This window comes from Rhamphochromis sp. 'chilingali' (genome assembly GCF_963969265.1).
Source record: "Rhamphochromis sp. 'chilingali' genome assembly, chromosome: 21".
Taxonomy (NCBI): domain Eukaryota; kingdom Metazoa; phylum Chordata; class Actinopteri; order Cichliformes; family Cichlidae; genus Rhamphochromis; species Rhamphochromis sp. 'chilingali'.
The window spans coordinates 8,947,508-8,965,089 of NC_137949.1; the positions used below are offsets into that span (position 1 = coordinate 8,947,508).

The window sequence follows — 17,582 nt, forward strand, 5'->3', positions numbered from 1 at the left end:
GGTTAATTACAGGAAAATTAGTTTTTCTGTTCGTGGTATTCATTTTAATAACAGAAACGTTCCTTCCTGTTCACTTAGGGTTGCCAACTCCCTGAAAAATAAATAAGGGACACCTCGTGGCCAGGGCCGGGCGACCCAGTTGTCTTCACCCTTCCCAGTGTGGTGAATTTTCTAGCTCTTTTTTTGTGTGTGAAATTATTTTTTTTAACCATTTGACTTGAAGTTGATTTAAGTAGATGCATATTCTATTCTTTGTGATATGAACACATGTGAAACAAATGATCATTTAGCCATTTATTTTTAGCTCAAAATGACAACATTAACACAGTAAAACAGGTCTCCTTCTTAAACAGAAGCCTGTCATGCTTAACTTTTGAGAATATAAGTAAATCTTTCTTTTAAAGAACTCTGTCCTGCTTAACTTAAAATAATAGAAAACAATAGAAAGAAAAATATTCTTGTAACAGTGCACATTTAGTGCATTTAGTACAATTGGCTTCAGTTGAGGTATTATTTCAGCTTTTCTAATGGTAATCAGCTGCTCCTGTTTGTAAACCCGCTTGTTCCCATGATTACGCATCATAACTCATCATCATTATTCACCTATGTATTACTTTTATGTATTGATTACAACAAATAGATGACTATCTATCCTTGCAGTTGTTTATTACACAAAATAAATTATATTATCACACTTCTGGCCACATAGCGCTGATATTCACTGCACATGCCCATATTAACTTTTTCCAGCCAGGTGTTTTCCTTTTCCCATTCTTCCCTTTCTCTGAGGGGAACAAATATTGCTGCTCTAATGCTGGGCTCACACTGTGCGGTTTTTGGCCCATTTTGAGACGATTTTTGAGTCGTGCGACGGTTTTGGCGATCGGCCCGATTTTGGCCTTCATCGTGCATCGTGTAGTATACGTGGGGTAACGAGAAGTGATTAACACCTCACGACCAGCTCCCGATCATCAATCGCTCGTGAGGGTCTCACCACAGCCGCTCACACTGCTCACGCGCAAACACGTAAACGTCGGTGAAAAAGATGGAGCAGCACGGCTGTGCAGCGTGTGATCTGGACACAAGCGATGGAGGCACAACTTGTAGAACTTTGGAAAGCTCATCCGAGCCTTTTCGATGTGGCATCACAAAATTATCACGACCACAACAACCGTGAAAATAGTTGGATCGACACTGCTGCTCAGTCACAGCTGCCTGATAAATGTTTTTCATTAGCAATTTAGCAAAGTTGGTGGTGGTGGTGTGTCTGTGTGAGTGAAAGACAGAGAGGGAGAGCGACAGATTTTCTGTTATAACCTTCATGTTATGGAGGCACAGTGTGAGCACTCAGGTCGCATCAGAGCATCGGGTCGTATAGTGTGAGACCTGCATCGTGACCTACCAACTTCTAACCCCTGCGAGTCAATCGTGCAGTTTGAGCAGGAGCTGAATAACGTGACTGAAAAAATCGCACAGTGTTTGCCCAGCTTTAGGTGTACTGTCGTCCGAGACTTGCACCGCAGTGTCGGCGTTTGTTTCCCTGTTGGCCATGCTTCTTGTTGTGGTCATCTGTTGTCTTCCGGTATTTTCTCCGTAAGCGACCTTTCCTCGACCAATGAGATGAGCGGTAATCTGAATTGTCATACTCGAATTGTCATAAGTGTGCTGTCAGCTCATTGGTCACAAAGCAGGAGAGGGGCTGGGAATTATGTTTTCAAACAAAGCGTTAATTCCATTAACATTTATAGACTACTTTTGATTCTCACTGTATTACGGGACAAAGTGCGTCCCTTATTAGCTCAATACGGGACGTGTACTTTTGTTTCGAAATACGGGACGATTCCGTATTTTAAGGGACGGTTGGCAACCCTATGTTCACTATTTACAATAGAAATTCCTAGTTGTTAAAAAGTAATGGAATTGTTTCTGTGAATTCACAAATAATTGTCCTACATTTCTTTATTTCCTTTAAAGTGTGAACCCAGCTGACATGTTCCTTTAATTTACTGCAGGAAGTATTATTGAAATTACACCTTTAAAAAGATCTGAGAGATTAAATGTGTAGTTAAGCTTCTTTACATTGAAAGAAACAAATTTTGATGTGTATTTTGAAAGCTTTTTAGGCAATAGCTTCATTAGTTCAGCCCACTTAAGAGGAAATATAGCTGTATGTATACATTTGTTGTCTTCGTGATTCTTCTTCTTTCTTTCAAGGTTGAGCAGCTTGACGCCTGATGTCAGACCGGTGACTGATGATCCTGCTGAGGCAATATATCAACACATTACAGGTAGAGACGCCTTACCAGCAGCATGGAATGATGGGAAATGGTGCAGTGCCGCTGTGTGTCGGTCGGTGACATTGAGCGCTGTAAGTAAAAAGAAACTGTGTGGGAATGCAATCTTAAACAGCAAAATGGCACCATTGTTACTGTTATATGGGATTTTCAAGTAGGATATTTACAGCAGCCTTAAACACAAATAAAAAAAACAAACCTGGTCTCAGGTATCAAATGGTAGTTGCAATTATTTTATCATTCCTGCACATTTTATTTTCTAATTTCCCAGAATGTCTTTAATATTTGACAAAACCCCAAATATGATTGAATGAGACATTATTTTGGACACATTTGTGTTACTAAGGAATGATGTTGAGCTTTGTAAATTGGTGATTAAAAGTTTTTTTACCTTTAATATGTATTTTGGACATTAGAAGGTGTCATTCAACTGCTAATGCCTAACAGGTAAGTTTATTAACTTGCATCTGGAGCTAAAATTAGGCTGCATTGATGTCAGGGTGTGTGCTTTAGCTTTTTGTCTCCTAAACATCTTTAAAGGTGTGAAATGAAACTAAAAAATATGACACATGCTGCAGGTGAGTTATATGTTTATTCAGCTTGTTGCCGGCTGTTACAGGTACACCAGTTACAGGTGCAGACTTTGTATTACTTTCACAGATGTAAAGCACCACATAGATCTACGATCAGCAGACAAACAACAAGGAGCTCCTGCAGTTATCTTTCGGCTTCACTGGTTAGCTGGGAATGAACTTACAGGACAAAACAAATCTAGTGTAGTTAGACTCAAAGACACAGTACGTGATCATAAGGTGGAACCAGTAACAATTAGTCTTCTGCAGCATTTAAATGTCCAGATTGGTTTTTGCTGAAAAGTAGGAAGGCCCAAATTCACTCTGATTTGTTGCTTACAGCTTTTGTGTAGACGTCAATGCAGAGGAAGACAAACTAAAAAGGACACAAATGACTCGATAACATAATGAAAAGAAAATTTTAAGGTTACTGGTTCACTGACTACTAATACAACTACTACTACTACAAAACCAGGGATGCAGGACATTCATTGATTGGAAGAGTTCCTTGAGGAAAATCAGCTCAAACACATATAAAATCCAAGCACTGAGAGTTATAGGTTGGGTTTTTTACATCCTCGTTAACAAACAATTGGTCAGGTGTTTGCACAACGAGGGTTCGGAAAGGTCAGATGGTTTACTCTACTGTTGTCTTGAATGTCATACGTGTCTGACTGAGAGGAACTCCACCAAAACAACGCTGCTGTCCAACGCAGACGTGTAACTAATGCAGTGCAGCCACTCTGCCCTTCGCAGTTTGCCTTCTACTTGATGTGTAGTGTCAGAATGTGTGTAGAAGAAGGGGGACTTCTGGTGGACCTCTTGTTTAGCACAAGGGCACAGCGGTCTTGAGAAAGGTGAGCTTTGATTTGTAGTTTGGGATTTTTTGGGTAAAGATGAAATAAATTTTGCAGGGAAAGCGAAGGGAAGAGCATGAAAGAGGGAGAGAGGTCATGTTAGGGAGGAATTCTCAGGATGTTCAGCTTAAAGATGAACGGGTAAGAAGATATACTCGATTTATGCCAGGGTCGGTGGCATTTAGGGTTTTAATTTAGAGCAGGAAGGGAAGGGTACGCCAGACGAATCTCCTCCCCCTCCAGGAGTTTCCTGTGAAAGTAAAGGAAAACAGATTGTTTGCTGTTTATGTCTTTATATATAGCTGAAGTAAGACAAATTAAGATAAAGTAAGAAAAAAGATCATGAAACTTTACTGAAAACAAACACTGTCGGTGTAGATGAGCAGGAAGAAGGGTGTGTGTCACCTGTATGCTGCTATTTCAATGTCAAGGGCCATCTTCACATTGAGAAGGTCTTGGTACTCTCTCAGGTAGCGCGCCATCTCCTGCTTAGCTTCAGCAATATTGCGCTCCAGCTCACTTATCCTCATCTGTAAAAGTAAAAAACCACTTCAGCTCAGTTTAAGTGTCACAGTTAGCAACAGTCTGCTTCAAGCAGGGCAATGGTAAGCGAGAGTAGCTGCTTTGGTGTGCTCTCCCAGTTTGTTTCGACTTTAACTTTGCAGACGTTCACCTGCACTGTGAGCCTGTCATTATTTCCTGCTGTGCAGTAGAGCACAGGGAGGGTTAGCTGCTGCAGAGAATATATCTACATGTCATCCTGTAGATGAAAGAAACATCATTTCTTCTTGCTGCTTTCTGAGCTTCCTTTTTAGCTGTGCTGGTTAACCATGTAAACACCACCTTTTCAGTTCTCTGCAGCACTATTTCAGAAGAAAGACTCTAAAAATAGCCAAAGGAAGAAGGCTGTAAGTCTGAAAATAAAATGCATGTTGGAGAATAAGGCTGAGCTCCATTCTCCCTATGCAGGCTCTAATTTCCCTGGTTCTTTGCCTCACCTGGTACTTTTCCACCTCCTTCGCCTGTGTTTCTTCCAGATCTTCCAGTTGCTTATTCAGGGAGTCGATGACATTCCGGAGTGCCTCGATCTCCGAGGAGCGGGACTGGAGCAGTCTCCGGTACTCCATGGTCTCCTCCCGGATGGCGTGCACGGCCTCGTTGTTTTTGCTGGCCATCTCTGCCACGCTTGCAAACTTGCTCTGGTACCACTCCTCGGCGGCCTGCATGTTCTTGTGCGCCAGCCGCTCGTACTGAGCCCTGATGTCTCGCAGCGCGGTGGACAGATCAGGCCGGGACACCTCCATGTCTATGCTGATGTTGGCCACCTGCAGCTGGGCCTGCAGCTCTGCTTGCTCCTCTGCAAAGACTTTCTTCAGGAACACCATCTCATCGCACAGGGAGGCCACAGTGGCTTCTGCATCACAGTTGTAGACCACGGCCCTGCTCGCCTCCTCTTTGGCCCTCTGCAGGGCCTCCTCGGCATCCATGCGCCGCTGTGCCTCCTCCTCATAGCGCTCCTTCATCTGCTCATACACATCGCGCAGGTAGTCCTTCTCTGCCTCCATCCTCATCTTCTCCCCATTCTCTGAGTCAATCATGGCCCTCAAACTCCGTGCCTCACCTTCATAGAGCGCCTGCAGACGGGACGGATCGTTCTGCCGCCTCTTCAGCGCATCTAGTTCAGCCAGTAGGGCTCGGTTCTGCAGCTCGAGGTGCCTCACCTTCTCAATGTAGGTGGCGAATCGATCATTCAGGTCCACAAGCTGTGCCCTCTCCTGGGAGCGCAGGCCCAGCAGCTCTGTGTTTAGAGAGCTGGCTTGAGCCAGGTTCATCCTCTGAGATCCATCTGGAAAGGAAGAGGAGGAGGTCCTTAGGATCCTCTTACCAGATGGAGGAGCTCGTGAAGAAGGGTAGAGAGATGAAGACACGGAGGATTTGGTGGTGGTTCGGGAGCCTTTGTAGCTGTCCCAAGGGCGGCGGGTGGAGAAGAAGGAATCGTAGCTCATGATGAAGTTTTGTTGTGGATTTTTTTGTTTGTTTGTTTAAGAAAAGGAAATGTATGTTTCAGAAGGTTTTTTTTTTTATGTCCCCCTTGTTCTGCACACCATCGGTGTGGATGAGTGAGCGCTTTTGCACTGCACCAGTTCAGTGATGCTGCAGATCCTGAGCTTTTATAGAGTCACGTTGCTCCCCCCCTCCAACACAGAGAAACATCAGCGCTGTCAGCATTCACCAGGCCAATAGCAGGCTGCTGCAGTGAAGCGAGAGCAGCTTGGTTTGGAGATTCACTTTCAGCCACAGCAGGCAGTGAATGTGCAGTAGGGCAGATTTTTATTTAATGTGCTCCAAAATAGCATTGAAATCAATCATTGTTATCCCTCTATAAATTCCCAAAGGTGGTATTTTACTTTATACGCTCAGCACAGGCTCAATTGCATTATCAAGCAGGGTACTTGCTTAGATTAAATATAAAAGAAACCTGGGATAGAACATATGAAAATGACTTGAAACAAAGACTTCTCCCCAACCCAGTCAGAGAAAATCAATAGTACTAGTAATAGAGAGAATAAGGGCATATACCATAAGGAACAGACAGTTATTTAAAGCATTTAATGCTCCAGGGAACAATATTTAATAATTACTACAGAGATGAATACATAGATGACATCAGATGGATTTGTGGTGGACGTGTACTACATTTAAAAAAATAATAATAATAGGAACTGAACACATGGTTCATTGTTGGTTATTGCTTTTTGAGATATTTAACAAACAATTACTTATTCACGTTTCCTCTAGATTGTCGTCTTTCTTAACTGCCATCTGTGCTGTTGCTGTGAAAGATCTTTGTAGATATACACCCTCCTACAATTACCCTTATACTACTTTTATTTCCAGAGTGTCTGTAGACATATCTGTTTGATCTAATTAATGCAAACTGATGAGTCAGGGATGTTCTTCAGCTGTCCTGACTCTGACAGTGTGTGTGGGAGACACCACTGAAGAAGAAAGTGCTACAGTATCTGTATGTGCTGACACACAGAAACCCTCCGGCTGTTTAACACTCAGAGATGAGTCAGAGTTTATGCCTAATCAGCCTTAGTATTTACTTAAAAAGAGGCATCAGGCTGATCTAGCGAATGGTTACAATTCCTGCTCATGTTTATTGGCCATTAAAGAAAACACTTTACTCTGTTTTTCACAGCAAATGTTTCTACAGATGTCAGCAAGGTCTGCAAAACATTTAAAAAAAGACAACTCTGTTACAACTTTGAGAATCCATCCAGCATCCTGTGAAAGGCAAGATACTCACAAAACATTTTGAGAATGAAGTGCCATGCTTTATTGCTTATATTAAAGGTTTTTTTTTTATTAGGCGGGAAAACTATTTTTTTTTGGTGCTTTTATGAGTATTTTAAACGTCACATTTTAACTTAAACCTTAAAAAACACTGATAAGCTACACGGTGCCACTAGGTGGCAGCATTCGGCCTTTATACCGCATGGAAGTAACATTGGTAACGTTGTAGTTTACTGTAGTCCCCAATAGAGGCTATTGGATTGTTGTTTTACATATTTCTGTGTGAAATGCATAAGTGTTATTATATTAGAGAGAAGCAAAATGTGTTAAATTTCTAAGTCTCTGCTGTGGTCAGTGCGTTAGCTCAATTCAAATTGATTTGTAAAAACAACATTATATATCAAAAATGTTACTGCCAATATCTTTCATAAAATATGTGACAGTTATTACAGAAATCTATAGACTTTTACTGCACAAGTTTTATTTAGGAGTTTCTGCCAAATACCAGCTGTAATTCTTTGCAATGAAAATGCTCTCGGCTAAAAGGGTCTGTGAATAATCCTGAACAAAATATAGTCTTGATTTAGAAGAAAACATAAGGCTTTAAAATGTAAACCATTTAATAACAGACTCCTTATGCTGCTTTTGTTTCCGTGTCCTGTCATGTCTCACTGAGATGTTTGAACACAGCCATTAATGATATTATATAATTCAGTTGTCACAACAACAGTCGCCTCTAAGTGTTTTTGTAAGTTAAAGAGCTAGAAAGAAGAAAACATAATAATCAAACGAGCAAGCACCTGGCAACAGTGGGAAGGAAAATCTCTTATTTAACAGGAAGACACCTCAAGCAGAACCAGGCTCAGGGACGTCCAACCATCTGCCGTGACCAGTGGAGGGTGAAGTGATATTATCTGCTTCCTCAACCATGACATGATATCACATGCGCCCCCCCCATGAAAGATTTTTTGGGAAATCTTTCATGGTTCAGGTGTGGAAGGGTGAATTCCATATTTAAAGTACCATATTCACTTAAGCAATAAAGACCAGTCCTAGAGTGCATTCCTCCACACCACACATGAACTTAGATCCAGTCCTTATTCAGTAGGATATCTGGATCCAGATGAGCTGGGAATATTTTCTTGAGAACATCAAGACAACGTCTTTCAGTTTTTTGGGTTTTTTTAATTTAATGTATTTGTGACGATATTACATGTACATATAAGATAATATATGATTTTACCTCATCTCATGACGATAATAAATCCCTTAAAAAATTCCTGGATCAAAACTTGAAACTCCGATTTTATTTTTTATTTTATTCTTTTGTTTTTTGTTTCTTTTACAAATTCTATGAATAAAAAGATGCTTAGGCAGAAAACTGAGCCGGTCACATGACCTACTTGGCGGATGTGAAAACAATAACATACTCATCTGAATGAAGATTTTAGGGGGTTTCTGTAATAAGATCAGCGCTTAAAAAATGTTATCAACCAGAGCGGACTTTAAAAGAGACACATAGACCCTAAATTTAAAAAATAAAAAGAGAAAGAATGACTTAAAGTTTTGTCTAAAGACGTTTTTAGTGATATCTGCATTCAAGCGTTCAAGGCTTTGAGCACTAGGTGGCGCAGTTGCACTGCATGTCAGTGTGGCAGCTGTAGATGGTTCCAGATGAAATAGTTTTGTGAATAAATGTATTTCCCCACTTACCTTTGACAGCATACGCTCAACTTAAGATGCTGTCATCACCTGCTGCAGGCTCTGCCTACAGCTACCATAATCATGATCGTGTCAGCGAGTCTCGTACAGTCAAAGAAATCTGCAAATCCCATGTTTATTCAGAGGTCATTTACAGCGAATATATTTCCCAGTGGTACATAAGGTAAAAATAAGTACATAAAACATTTTAGTTGACAGATAGACTTTGGAATGTCAGGCTTTTCATTGCTAAAATCGTTTGTACGTTTACAAGAATTACAGGTGCACATTTCCACGTTTAAAGAAACAAAACAAAAACAAGTCAGTGTGTGTACTTGAACTATATGACAGAAATGAAAGTCAGATCTCACCTCCAGTGTTTTACATTCACTTGAAATGTGTAAGATACCTATTTACACGAAATCACATAAAGAATATCAGACATGAGCGACGTATAAACGACAGAAATTTACCTTTAGGCTAAGTTGCAATACAAAAAGTGTATTCCTTTGGTAGAAAACATAGATCTCAAGGAAGGGAGAAAAAACATGTGCAGGACATAAAGAAGTAGATCTTGCATCTCTTGCACGGCCTGTCACACTTCTTACATCCATGGGGCCAATGGGTTGTGGGACTAAACATTCACCTCATATCAGGAGTGCTGCATATTCATTTATGTTGGCAAGAGCAGCCCGCTGACTGCTGGGCTGTTTGCACTGGCACTGCGTTACTTGAAACACAGCAACTTCTGATTATAGCATGAAGGCGATCATTCACAGGTCGATCTGTACAGTACTTTGGTTCATTTTTTTAATCACCAAGTCTTTAAAGAGTGCTGGGGGTTATATTACGCGCAGTGCGTCCAAGTGTAAACTATGTGCCCACAGTTACAGTATAGACAGAAACATTGGAAATGAAGCTGTTACATGTACAAAAAGAAAAAAAAAAGAATAGAAATCGTATTTCTTCAGATCGTTTCTTTCTTTTTCCAGACTTGTCTTGTGCGTCAAATGGAGCGATTTTACTGCCACAGACATTAGTAATTTCAGACAGTGCCACTCAAACGTCATTAACTTCATCTGCTCGCTCAGAAGATTTTCAGCCGTTTGCCAATCGCTCTGCCCCCCTTTGCCACTCTCTGGCTCGGCTGGTCTTTAGAAAGCGGGCAGTACTTGATGGTGTGCGCATTGTCACCGTTGGCACTGCAGAGGGGGCAGGTGTACGCCCGGAGGATGGGGCAAAGCACTCTGCCGTCCACTGTCTTCAGGATATGGGTGCCGTAAACTTCCTCTGGTGCGCCGTTATTCCGACAGAAGACGCACACTTTGGGCTCCGGTTTGCCCCTCTGAGCCTGTTTGCGTCTTCGGTCCATGGCGAGCAGGTCGAAGCCAGAGAAGCTTCCCTTGTACGAGGGGGCATCTCTGTCCCCCAGCTGCGAATCACTAGCGAGGTGTTCGTATGGCCTGAGAAGCGAGATGCGCTCTTTGAGATCATAGATAGAGATTGGCGGGGAGCTCGGGGCCGCGCAGTAGCAGTCCAAGGGTCCGTCGTTGGTGTCCCTGCCGTGCCCAATTACGCAGGAGCAAACCGGGGAATCGTCCTCCAGTCCCAAAGTCGCTTTAAGAGACTCGGTTATAGAGTTAGGGCTGAAGGGCGGACTGTTGATCTTATTTTTGGCGACAAGTGTCGACAGCCCGAGGTAGTCGTTCCAAAAATTAAAGGTGTAATCATAAGGAGACCGCGCGTCCAGGTAACCGCGGTCTAAGAAATCCATCCTGTCAGAGCCGCACAGTTTAACGTCCACACTAGTGAATAGGCGTTTTGGATTGGATGGCTGTCAGCATGAGGATCCAGTGGAGGGTTCCTCTCTCTGCTCCTGCTGGGTCTACTTTGCAGAACATTGAGCATGCAGGCGCTGTTAAGTTGCCCAGAATAAAACACGGGGGCGTGGTTTGGTTCAAGTTGATTTTCTCTGTGGCCCCATAGGAGGGTCTACAGAGCAGGGAGTGACTGAGCTAGGAAATCATTTCCCCTCCCATAATATGACGATTAGCACCGAAATCTCTTTGTGTTAAAAGAAAGTAAGCTACCCTGTTGGTTGGGTTTGAAAGAAATCAGCTGTTACTCTGTTGAACTCAAGATGTGACTGGTTTTATGACATATTGTCAATTTACTTTCCCCCTTTTGCTTTTTAGTATAGATAGATAGATAGATAGATAGATAGATAGATAGATAGATAGATAGATAGATAGATAGATAGATCAGAGTGGATTTGACCTGTCTTCCAGTGTATTTTTTGTTTCCACAACTTTTTCTAAGCTGCTTTTTAAAATTTTACGTGATAGAGGGTCAAAGGAATTCTTAAAAAGTCATTCTGCTCTGCAGAATTCTGTATCATCCTCCCGATGGTAACAGTTCACACCGAGAGTACAGATTGTGGTTCTAAACAGTGTGAATGATCTTTCTGACCAAAGATTTACAGTGCAGCCTGGTGAAGTTGTTATCCATGCAGATATTGTGATATTTGTCAAACTGGATTTGTGTAGTTGGTTGGTTTTTAATAACAGTGCTGCTCAGACCAGCATCATATTTAACCCTTGTGTTGTCCTCGGGTCAGAAATGACCCCTAGGTGAATGGCAAACAAATATATGGGAATCCCGAGGACAACACAAGAGTCATAAGAATAATCTCGCCTTGTTTGTGTCACACCAATCGACAAACCGCCTTACATTTGAATGATACATGCTTATATTTTCATTCTTAAAGACTCAATTCAGCACAGCAGACTTGACTTATTTTCTCAGATTTGTCTCCACAGCCACAGAATCGTGGCAGGAGGGTTGAATTTTCCATCTGCGCTCTATTGCACTTTTGATGACATTAAATAAGATATTTGTTTAGCTTCTTTTTTAATCTTCATCTTGTGAATCGAGGCTTGTTAATATCAATATAACATAGCCTGAAAAGCAAAAGTCACAAAGATGCCAAAACTGTCACAAGGTGTCACAAGTAGGAACTCTTTGATTTAGGGAGGGAGGGAGGTCACAAGCCCTGAACAATAGATTATGATGTGTCTTAAAGAATAGGTCATATTAGACTTTGTCCTACCATATCTCATACTGGAATCACATTATGAATGAGTCTTATAACCAATATAGATAGAGGAATCGCTACAGCAACCAAAACCTCTTTTGTGCATATGGGCATATGGGAATTGATCTAATGCTTGTTCCTTAGACTAAAAGTCCCAAAAGTTTGTTTTTTGCAATGCCTTATACAACTTTAATGACAATAACTTTCTAGTTTGAATGAGTTGGGGATACATCAGTAGCTGAAGAGACAAAAAATCAAAGAGTGCCACATAGTGGAACTAGGAAAATTCAAAAAGTGTAGGACATAGTCATGTAACGCCTCAAGAAGCAGTGACCTTTAAGCGCGCACACACAAAAAACATCTTGTGCTTGACCACTGTAGCAGATTCCATCCTTCACCGATGATGAACCTGTCACTTCTGCATGAAGCTGCACATGTTCTGCTTCCCCTGAGCCCACGGCTTGGTGCTCACAACCAGTCCTCCTCTGCTCCATTGTCTCGTCCCTGTAGCAGGCCGTTTAACTTCATTAATATGCATTAAAAAGGAGTGTGCCACATCTGTGTGTGTGTGTGTGTGTGTGTGTGTGTGTGTGCACGCGTGTGTGTGTGTGTCAGTCAAAGCCCTGTAAGGAGGGCGCCCAAAAAAAGAGCTTGATAACTGGCCCGACTGCTGGGACAATGACAGTGTTACTATTTTTGTCACACCCTCAAGTGAAATATTAAGGACAGTGAAAATTGAGACAGAAGTCATTTGCATGTCTTATATTTTCAAATTGGAGCTCAGATTAATTTTCTGACTGTGGTTTTCATTGATGAAATAAAACCCGTAACGGTCTGCTGCAGATTAAGACTTAGTCTGTGGATATGATTCTGCGATTCGTTTACAGGAAAACAGAAACGGCGTCGTTTTGTAAGCCACTTTGGTGCGCCTTATAAATGTGCTTGTTTATAGGTTCATGTTCAGCCGCTGGGTATATATATTGTGGAATAAGACCTGTATTTGGGTCACAAAAGGGGGGGGGGGGGGGGTGAGTTTCATTCTAAATCATGCCAAAATCTTCAAGAAAATATGCGTGCATCCAAAATTTGCACGGGCCTATAAATCCTGGGAAGGCTTCTTTTAAAAGCGATTACATTCGCTGCTGCTGCAAAAGTTTCCAGTGAGTGTAAGACGGCGCAAAAGCATGAAGAAAATCATGTTAGCGAGACAGTTTCTTGTATGTGAGAATAAATTATCATCAGAATACACCACATGGTCTCTTTTCAAGGTCACCTCCAGCTCTGCATGCACAAAGGAAATCATGAGAGAGCATTTAAAAGATGAATGGCTGCCATATCACAATGGATAAATTGCGCGGGGGCCAATATGACATGTGGCTCTGCTGCTTTGGGCCTACCCTTTATTATTCTTAATGCAAAACGTGTTTGGCAGCAACAAAGGAAGTATTGATAATGAATATGAAATTTATTTATTTTTACATTAGAAGATTTCATTTCAGACTCACACTATAGCAGGGCAACAGCAGAAAGGTTTCTGGCATGAGAGGAGAATAGGCAAGTTCATTTATAAAAAGCCTTTTAAAAGACAGGTCAGCTCACAGGTGCTTCACACAATAAAGCAGTAAAGAAGAGAAATGTTTGATTAGTTAGTAAGTCATGGTGCAGTTAACTGCATCCATTTTCTTAGCTTAAGCTTACGGGGCTGCCAGAATCTATCCCAGCTGTCATGGGGCCAACACAGAAAGTGAGACAAGCACACACACTCACATCCAAACCTACGGCCAGTTTGAAATCACCAATTAACCACAGAGCATGTCTTTTACTGTGGGAGGAAGCAGCTTCACTAGCAGGCACAGTGAAGCCATGCAAACCCCACACAGCAAGACAAAAGAAAACAAGGTGGCTCTTATTGTGGATTTAAATGTTACGTCTTTAAGAGAAGCTAACATATTTTAAATCACTGGTAGTCATCTACTGCAGCTTTAATATAGTTGCAGCCCAGTGCTGGTCTGCTCTCTGAAAGATGGAATAAACCTACGGTACTTGATTTATGTTTTTTGGAACGTGAGTGTAAAGTGTAACGTCAGAGCAGAAGTAATACGATCAAACGCTATCGTCACCTCTGATATATCCTATCGTATTAACGAACATTGTGCACATGTGATTTTCTTACATTCAATATGCTCCTAAGGAAAACACAAAGGGGCGTTGCCTTTGTTACTGCTATATTTTGCGTTTAAATGGACGTCATTGATAAGAAATATGCTGTGGTAAATTACTAGGTTTCAATGTGTCATTTACATTTTAAGCAATAAGAGTCACTTGAAAACAATGAATGATAAGCTTAAACTGGTAACTGGCCAAGATAACAATAAGTAATCACTACTTCCATTGTAGCCAACCAGCAGTAACAAATGTTGCTTTGTTCACATAAAATGTGGCCATTGTTTAACTGTGTTTACTTCACAGCCCTGTCTGGCCTCCACACAGGCTCATTGCGGAGTGCGAGCCACAGCTAGTGTTTTTTCTTCTTTGTTTTACACAGATAAAGCTACAATAAATGCAGGGACTCTGGCTTGCAATGGGTTAAAAAAAATCTTCATGCATAAATACGGCTCCAGAGTGAGATGATGGTACCCAGAGGCCTCCCAGGCAGCTCTGTCTGCTCTACAGCCGAGGCAGAGATGGGCAGCCGCTGCATCCCCATTCATCACTGTCAAGTTGAATAGAAAATTAACAAATCCGTTAATTAAAAGACCTCTCTAGACTCTAGTGTGTTTGTGTGTGTGTGTGTGTGTGTGTGAATCTTGTGCCAGCTGCACTGCTTCATTGTGCAAGCTACAGCAGCCTGGCACAAGAGACACACACAACACTCCCTTCAATGCTAACATACACATGCACACAAACACCCACCGCTCCTGCCGACCCCTGCCATTCCTGCCGCTGCATTAATTACATAAACTGCATAATGTGGCCAGCCTGAGCTTCATTTCATTCCCAATCTCTGTCTGTCCCCAGACACAGACTAGGGTAGGGAATCAGTTGGGGCTTTGATCCCTGACCTCTGCCTCCTCTCGTGGGAATATAAGCCTGCGCCCCTAACGGTCATCCATCTGCACACACCCCCAAGACCCCCAGCTCCTAGATTCAGCCCAACCCCAGACACGTGTCAATGTCACCAGCAGCAATAGGGAGCGCTAAACAAGCCAAGGTCAGCCTGAAATTAGGGGGTGTCTTTCGCCCTGTCAAGTGCTTTGTCACGACCACCAACTCGCTGAATGCCGCCTGCTATTACTTACCCCAAGACTCCACCCATTCCCCTCAACAGCACGCATTCACGCATTCACACACATGTACTTAATACCCTCTCAACATGGCTGAAGTGGTATGACTGAAAGCACTGTTCATCTGCATGTACACCTTGAGATTGGTGGACATTTTTTTTTTATTTAAAGGTGATTCCACAATACACTTTTTAAAATCCATTCCTTAAAATTGAGAGCTGGACTAATTAATCAGCAGTTCCATGTATTGTGTTTTAAAATTAACGATATCTCTGGCATACACCTCAAACCTACGACGGTTCCACCTTATCCCAATGGAGTTTGGCAGTTTCTTTGTTTTATATACAGATATTGCAAAATGATTCATTGATAAATTATAAAACAGTCAGCAGATCAGCAAATTTTCTTCTTTTTTTACTTTACACATCTTCAAAGAAAGGCTGGGATTATTGCTAATTCCAGGTCATTTCTGTAGATGGCCGCCTCTTTCTGAGCCTGGTTCTGCTGGAGTTTTCTTCCTATTAAAGGGGACTTTTTCCTTCCCACTGACGCCAAAGTGCTTGCTCATAGGGGGGGGTCATATGATTGTTAGGTTTTTCTCTGTATGTATCATTGTTGGGTCTACCTTACAATATAAAGCACCTTGTTGTTGGGATTTGACGGTGTATAAATGAAACTGAATTGAAATTGAATTGAAATTAAGGGTTTGTTTGGCAACAAATCATAGCTTGCTTAACCCTATTGTGTAGCCTACAGTTGGCTAATTTTGTCTGACCAAAAGCCAAAAGTGTGTTACTATGTCACCACATAAAAAACAAAGGCAGATGAAGTAAAAACAACAATATGATATAAAATGGCAGATGAAGCTTTTTCATTTTGTGCCTGCTTTGCAAAGTACCTTCCATGATGGGGCGATGGTGGCTCAAGAGTTGGCAGTTTGTCTTGTAATCAGAAGGTTGCCAGTTCGAGCCCTGGCTTGGACAGTCTCGGTTGTTGTGTCCTTGGGCAAGACACTTCACCAGTTGCTTACTGGTGGTGGTCAGAGGGCAAGGTGGCGCCAGTGTCTGGCAGCCTCTGTCGGTGTGCCCCAGGGCAGCTGTGTTTGCCATCACCTGTATGTGAATGTAGTGTAAAGTGCTTTGGGGTCCATAGGGACTAAGTAAAGTGCTATACAAATACAGGCCATTTACCATTTTAAAGTTGCCTAAATATATATATATATAAAAATAAATAAATAAATAAGGGACCATTGCTGAGGTCACTGGCTGTAACTAAACATGACACCACAAGGAGAGCAGAGGAAGAGAAGAAGGGACGTTGTGGGGCATGGATCAGAAACTTGTTTAACTCACCCAAATCTGCAGATTAGAGCGGGAAGTGGTCAAAGGGCTTAGAGTGTATCGGTACAATGGGGCAGAGGGGATTAGAAGTGGATTCACTGAGCCCCTGCGATGCCCTTCATCTCTGAGGGTCCAGCCAGAGCACCTTTGTTGGGTTAACTAACGGCACTTCCATGGACGCAGTGAGCAGGCCAATCCCTTTTTAATGATGCAGGGAAAATTCCATTGGCCCTGATTTTCACAATGCATTCGAGAGCCACCATTGTCCCACACATCGTGTCAAGCTTTTAAACTGTGCAGCCAGGCGAGTGGGCTGCGTGGTGATTGAAGTCCGTTTGTAGCGTTTTAGCCAGGCTAGAAAGAGCCTCCGCTAAAACAATGCTGATATTTACATCTATTTTATGGTTGGAGCATAATGCCTGGGCTTTAATTGCCATTGTGGCCACCGATGCTTTAAATAAATGCAGCCGTCTTGAGTTTAATGGTTTGTAACAAAGCACTATAAGATGGTGAGACTGTAAAGGTAAAAGGTTTAATATCCTGTGGTTCCAGTGCTGTGGAGATTGAAGTCTTAGTAATGAATTTCTCAGTTGCAGAGGTGATCTGCAGAGAAATTGTCAGCACAATTGACCTAAAACTTCAAAAGTAGCTGCACAGATATTGGTTTCACACTTTTCTCATAGATTAATTTTCAGAAAAAGCTTTTAAAACAGTCATGATAATAAAAAAATGAAAAACTGATGCCTCAGAAAGAGTTGAACTAGAGTCAATAATAAGTCTTGTCTGTGTTGCACTTTCCTTGCTGATGATGGTTGACACCTAAGTGTTTACACACCAATCTGCATTTAATCATTAATTATTATTAATCTCTGTCTCTCTTCCATGGCATGTGTTTTGCCCTGTTTCCCTCACCTCACCCCCAACCGGTCACAGAGATAACAGATAACTGCCCCCTGTTTTTTCCCCACTGTCGCCAAGTGCTTGGTCACAAGGGGTGGTCTGATTGTTGAGGTTTTCAAGGGTCTTTACCTTACAGTACAAAGCACTTGAGGTAACTCATGTTGTGGGTGGTGTTATATAAATTAAACTGAAAAATTGAATTGAATTGGTGTACTGGCCAGTGGCAAAAGCAGTTGGTTA

At 41.9% G+C, this 17,582-nt stretch overlaps 2 protein-coding genes across 2 annotated transcripts; both read right to left on the bottom strand.

The window, feature by feature from the left end:
• Window positions 1-2,907: 2,907 nt before the first annotated feature.
• Window positions 2,908-5,845, bottom strand: neff2 (neuronal intermediate filament family member 2). Its single transcript, XM_080871492.1, has 3 exons — window positions 4,722-5,845; window positions 4,129-4,253; window positions 2,908-3,973 (listed from the first exon to the last, which is right to left on the bottom strand). Exons 1-3 carry the CDS (start codon window positions 5,727-5,729, stop codon window positions 3,913-3,915), a joined length of 1,194 nt encoding a protein of 397 aa, XP_080727618.1. The 5' UTR covers window positions 5,730-5,845; the 3' UTR covers window positions 2,908-3,912.
• A 2,996-nt stretch (window positions 5,846-8,841) lies between these two features.
• Window positions 8,842-10,629, bottom strand: LOC308389326 (nanos homolog 1-like). Its single transcript, XM_080870668.1, has one exon. The coding sequence runs from the start codon at window positions 10,496-10,498 to the stop codon at window positions 9,812-9,814; it is 687 nt and encodes a 228-aa protein (XP_080726794.1). The 5' UTR covers window positions 10,499-10,629; the 3' UTR covers window positions 8,842-9,811.
• Between the last annotated feature and the right edge of the window lie 6,953 nt (window positions 10,630-17,582).

What these genes read in the sequence shown, in the direction of transcription:
- LOC308389326 (XM_080870668.1), bottom strand. Translation starts at nt 10,498, where the DNA reads ATGGATTTCTTAGACCGCGGTTACCTGGACGCGCGGTCTCCTTATGAT.
- neff2 (XM_080871492.1), bottom strand. Translation starts at nt 5,729, where the DNA reads ATGAGCTACGATTCCTTCTTCTCCACCCGCCGCCCTTGGGACAGCTAC. An exon ending in AGGAGGTGGAAAAGTACCAG is followed by an intron (nt 4,254 to 4,721) that starts GTGAGGCAAAGA and finishes TTACTTTTACAG; the next exon opens with ATGAGGATAAGTGAGCTGGA. An exon ending in ATTGAAATAGCAGCATACAG is followed by an intron (nt 3,974 to 4,128) that starts GTGACACACACC and finishes TTACTTTCACAG; the next exon opens with GAAACTCCTGGAGGGGGAGG.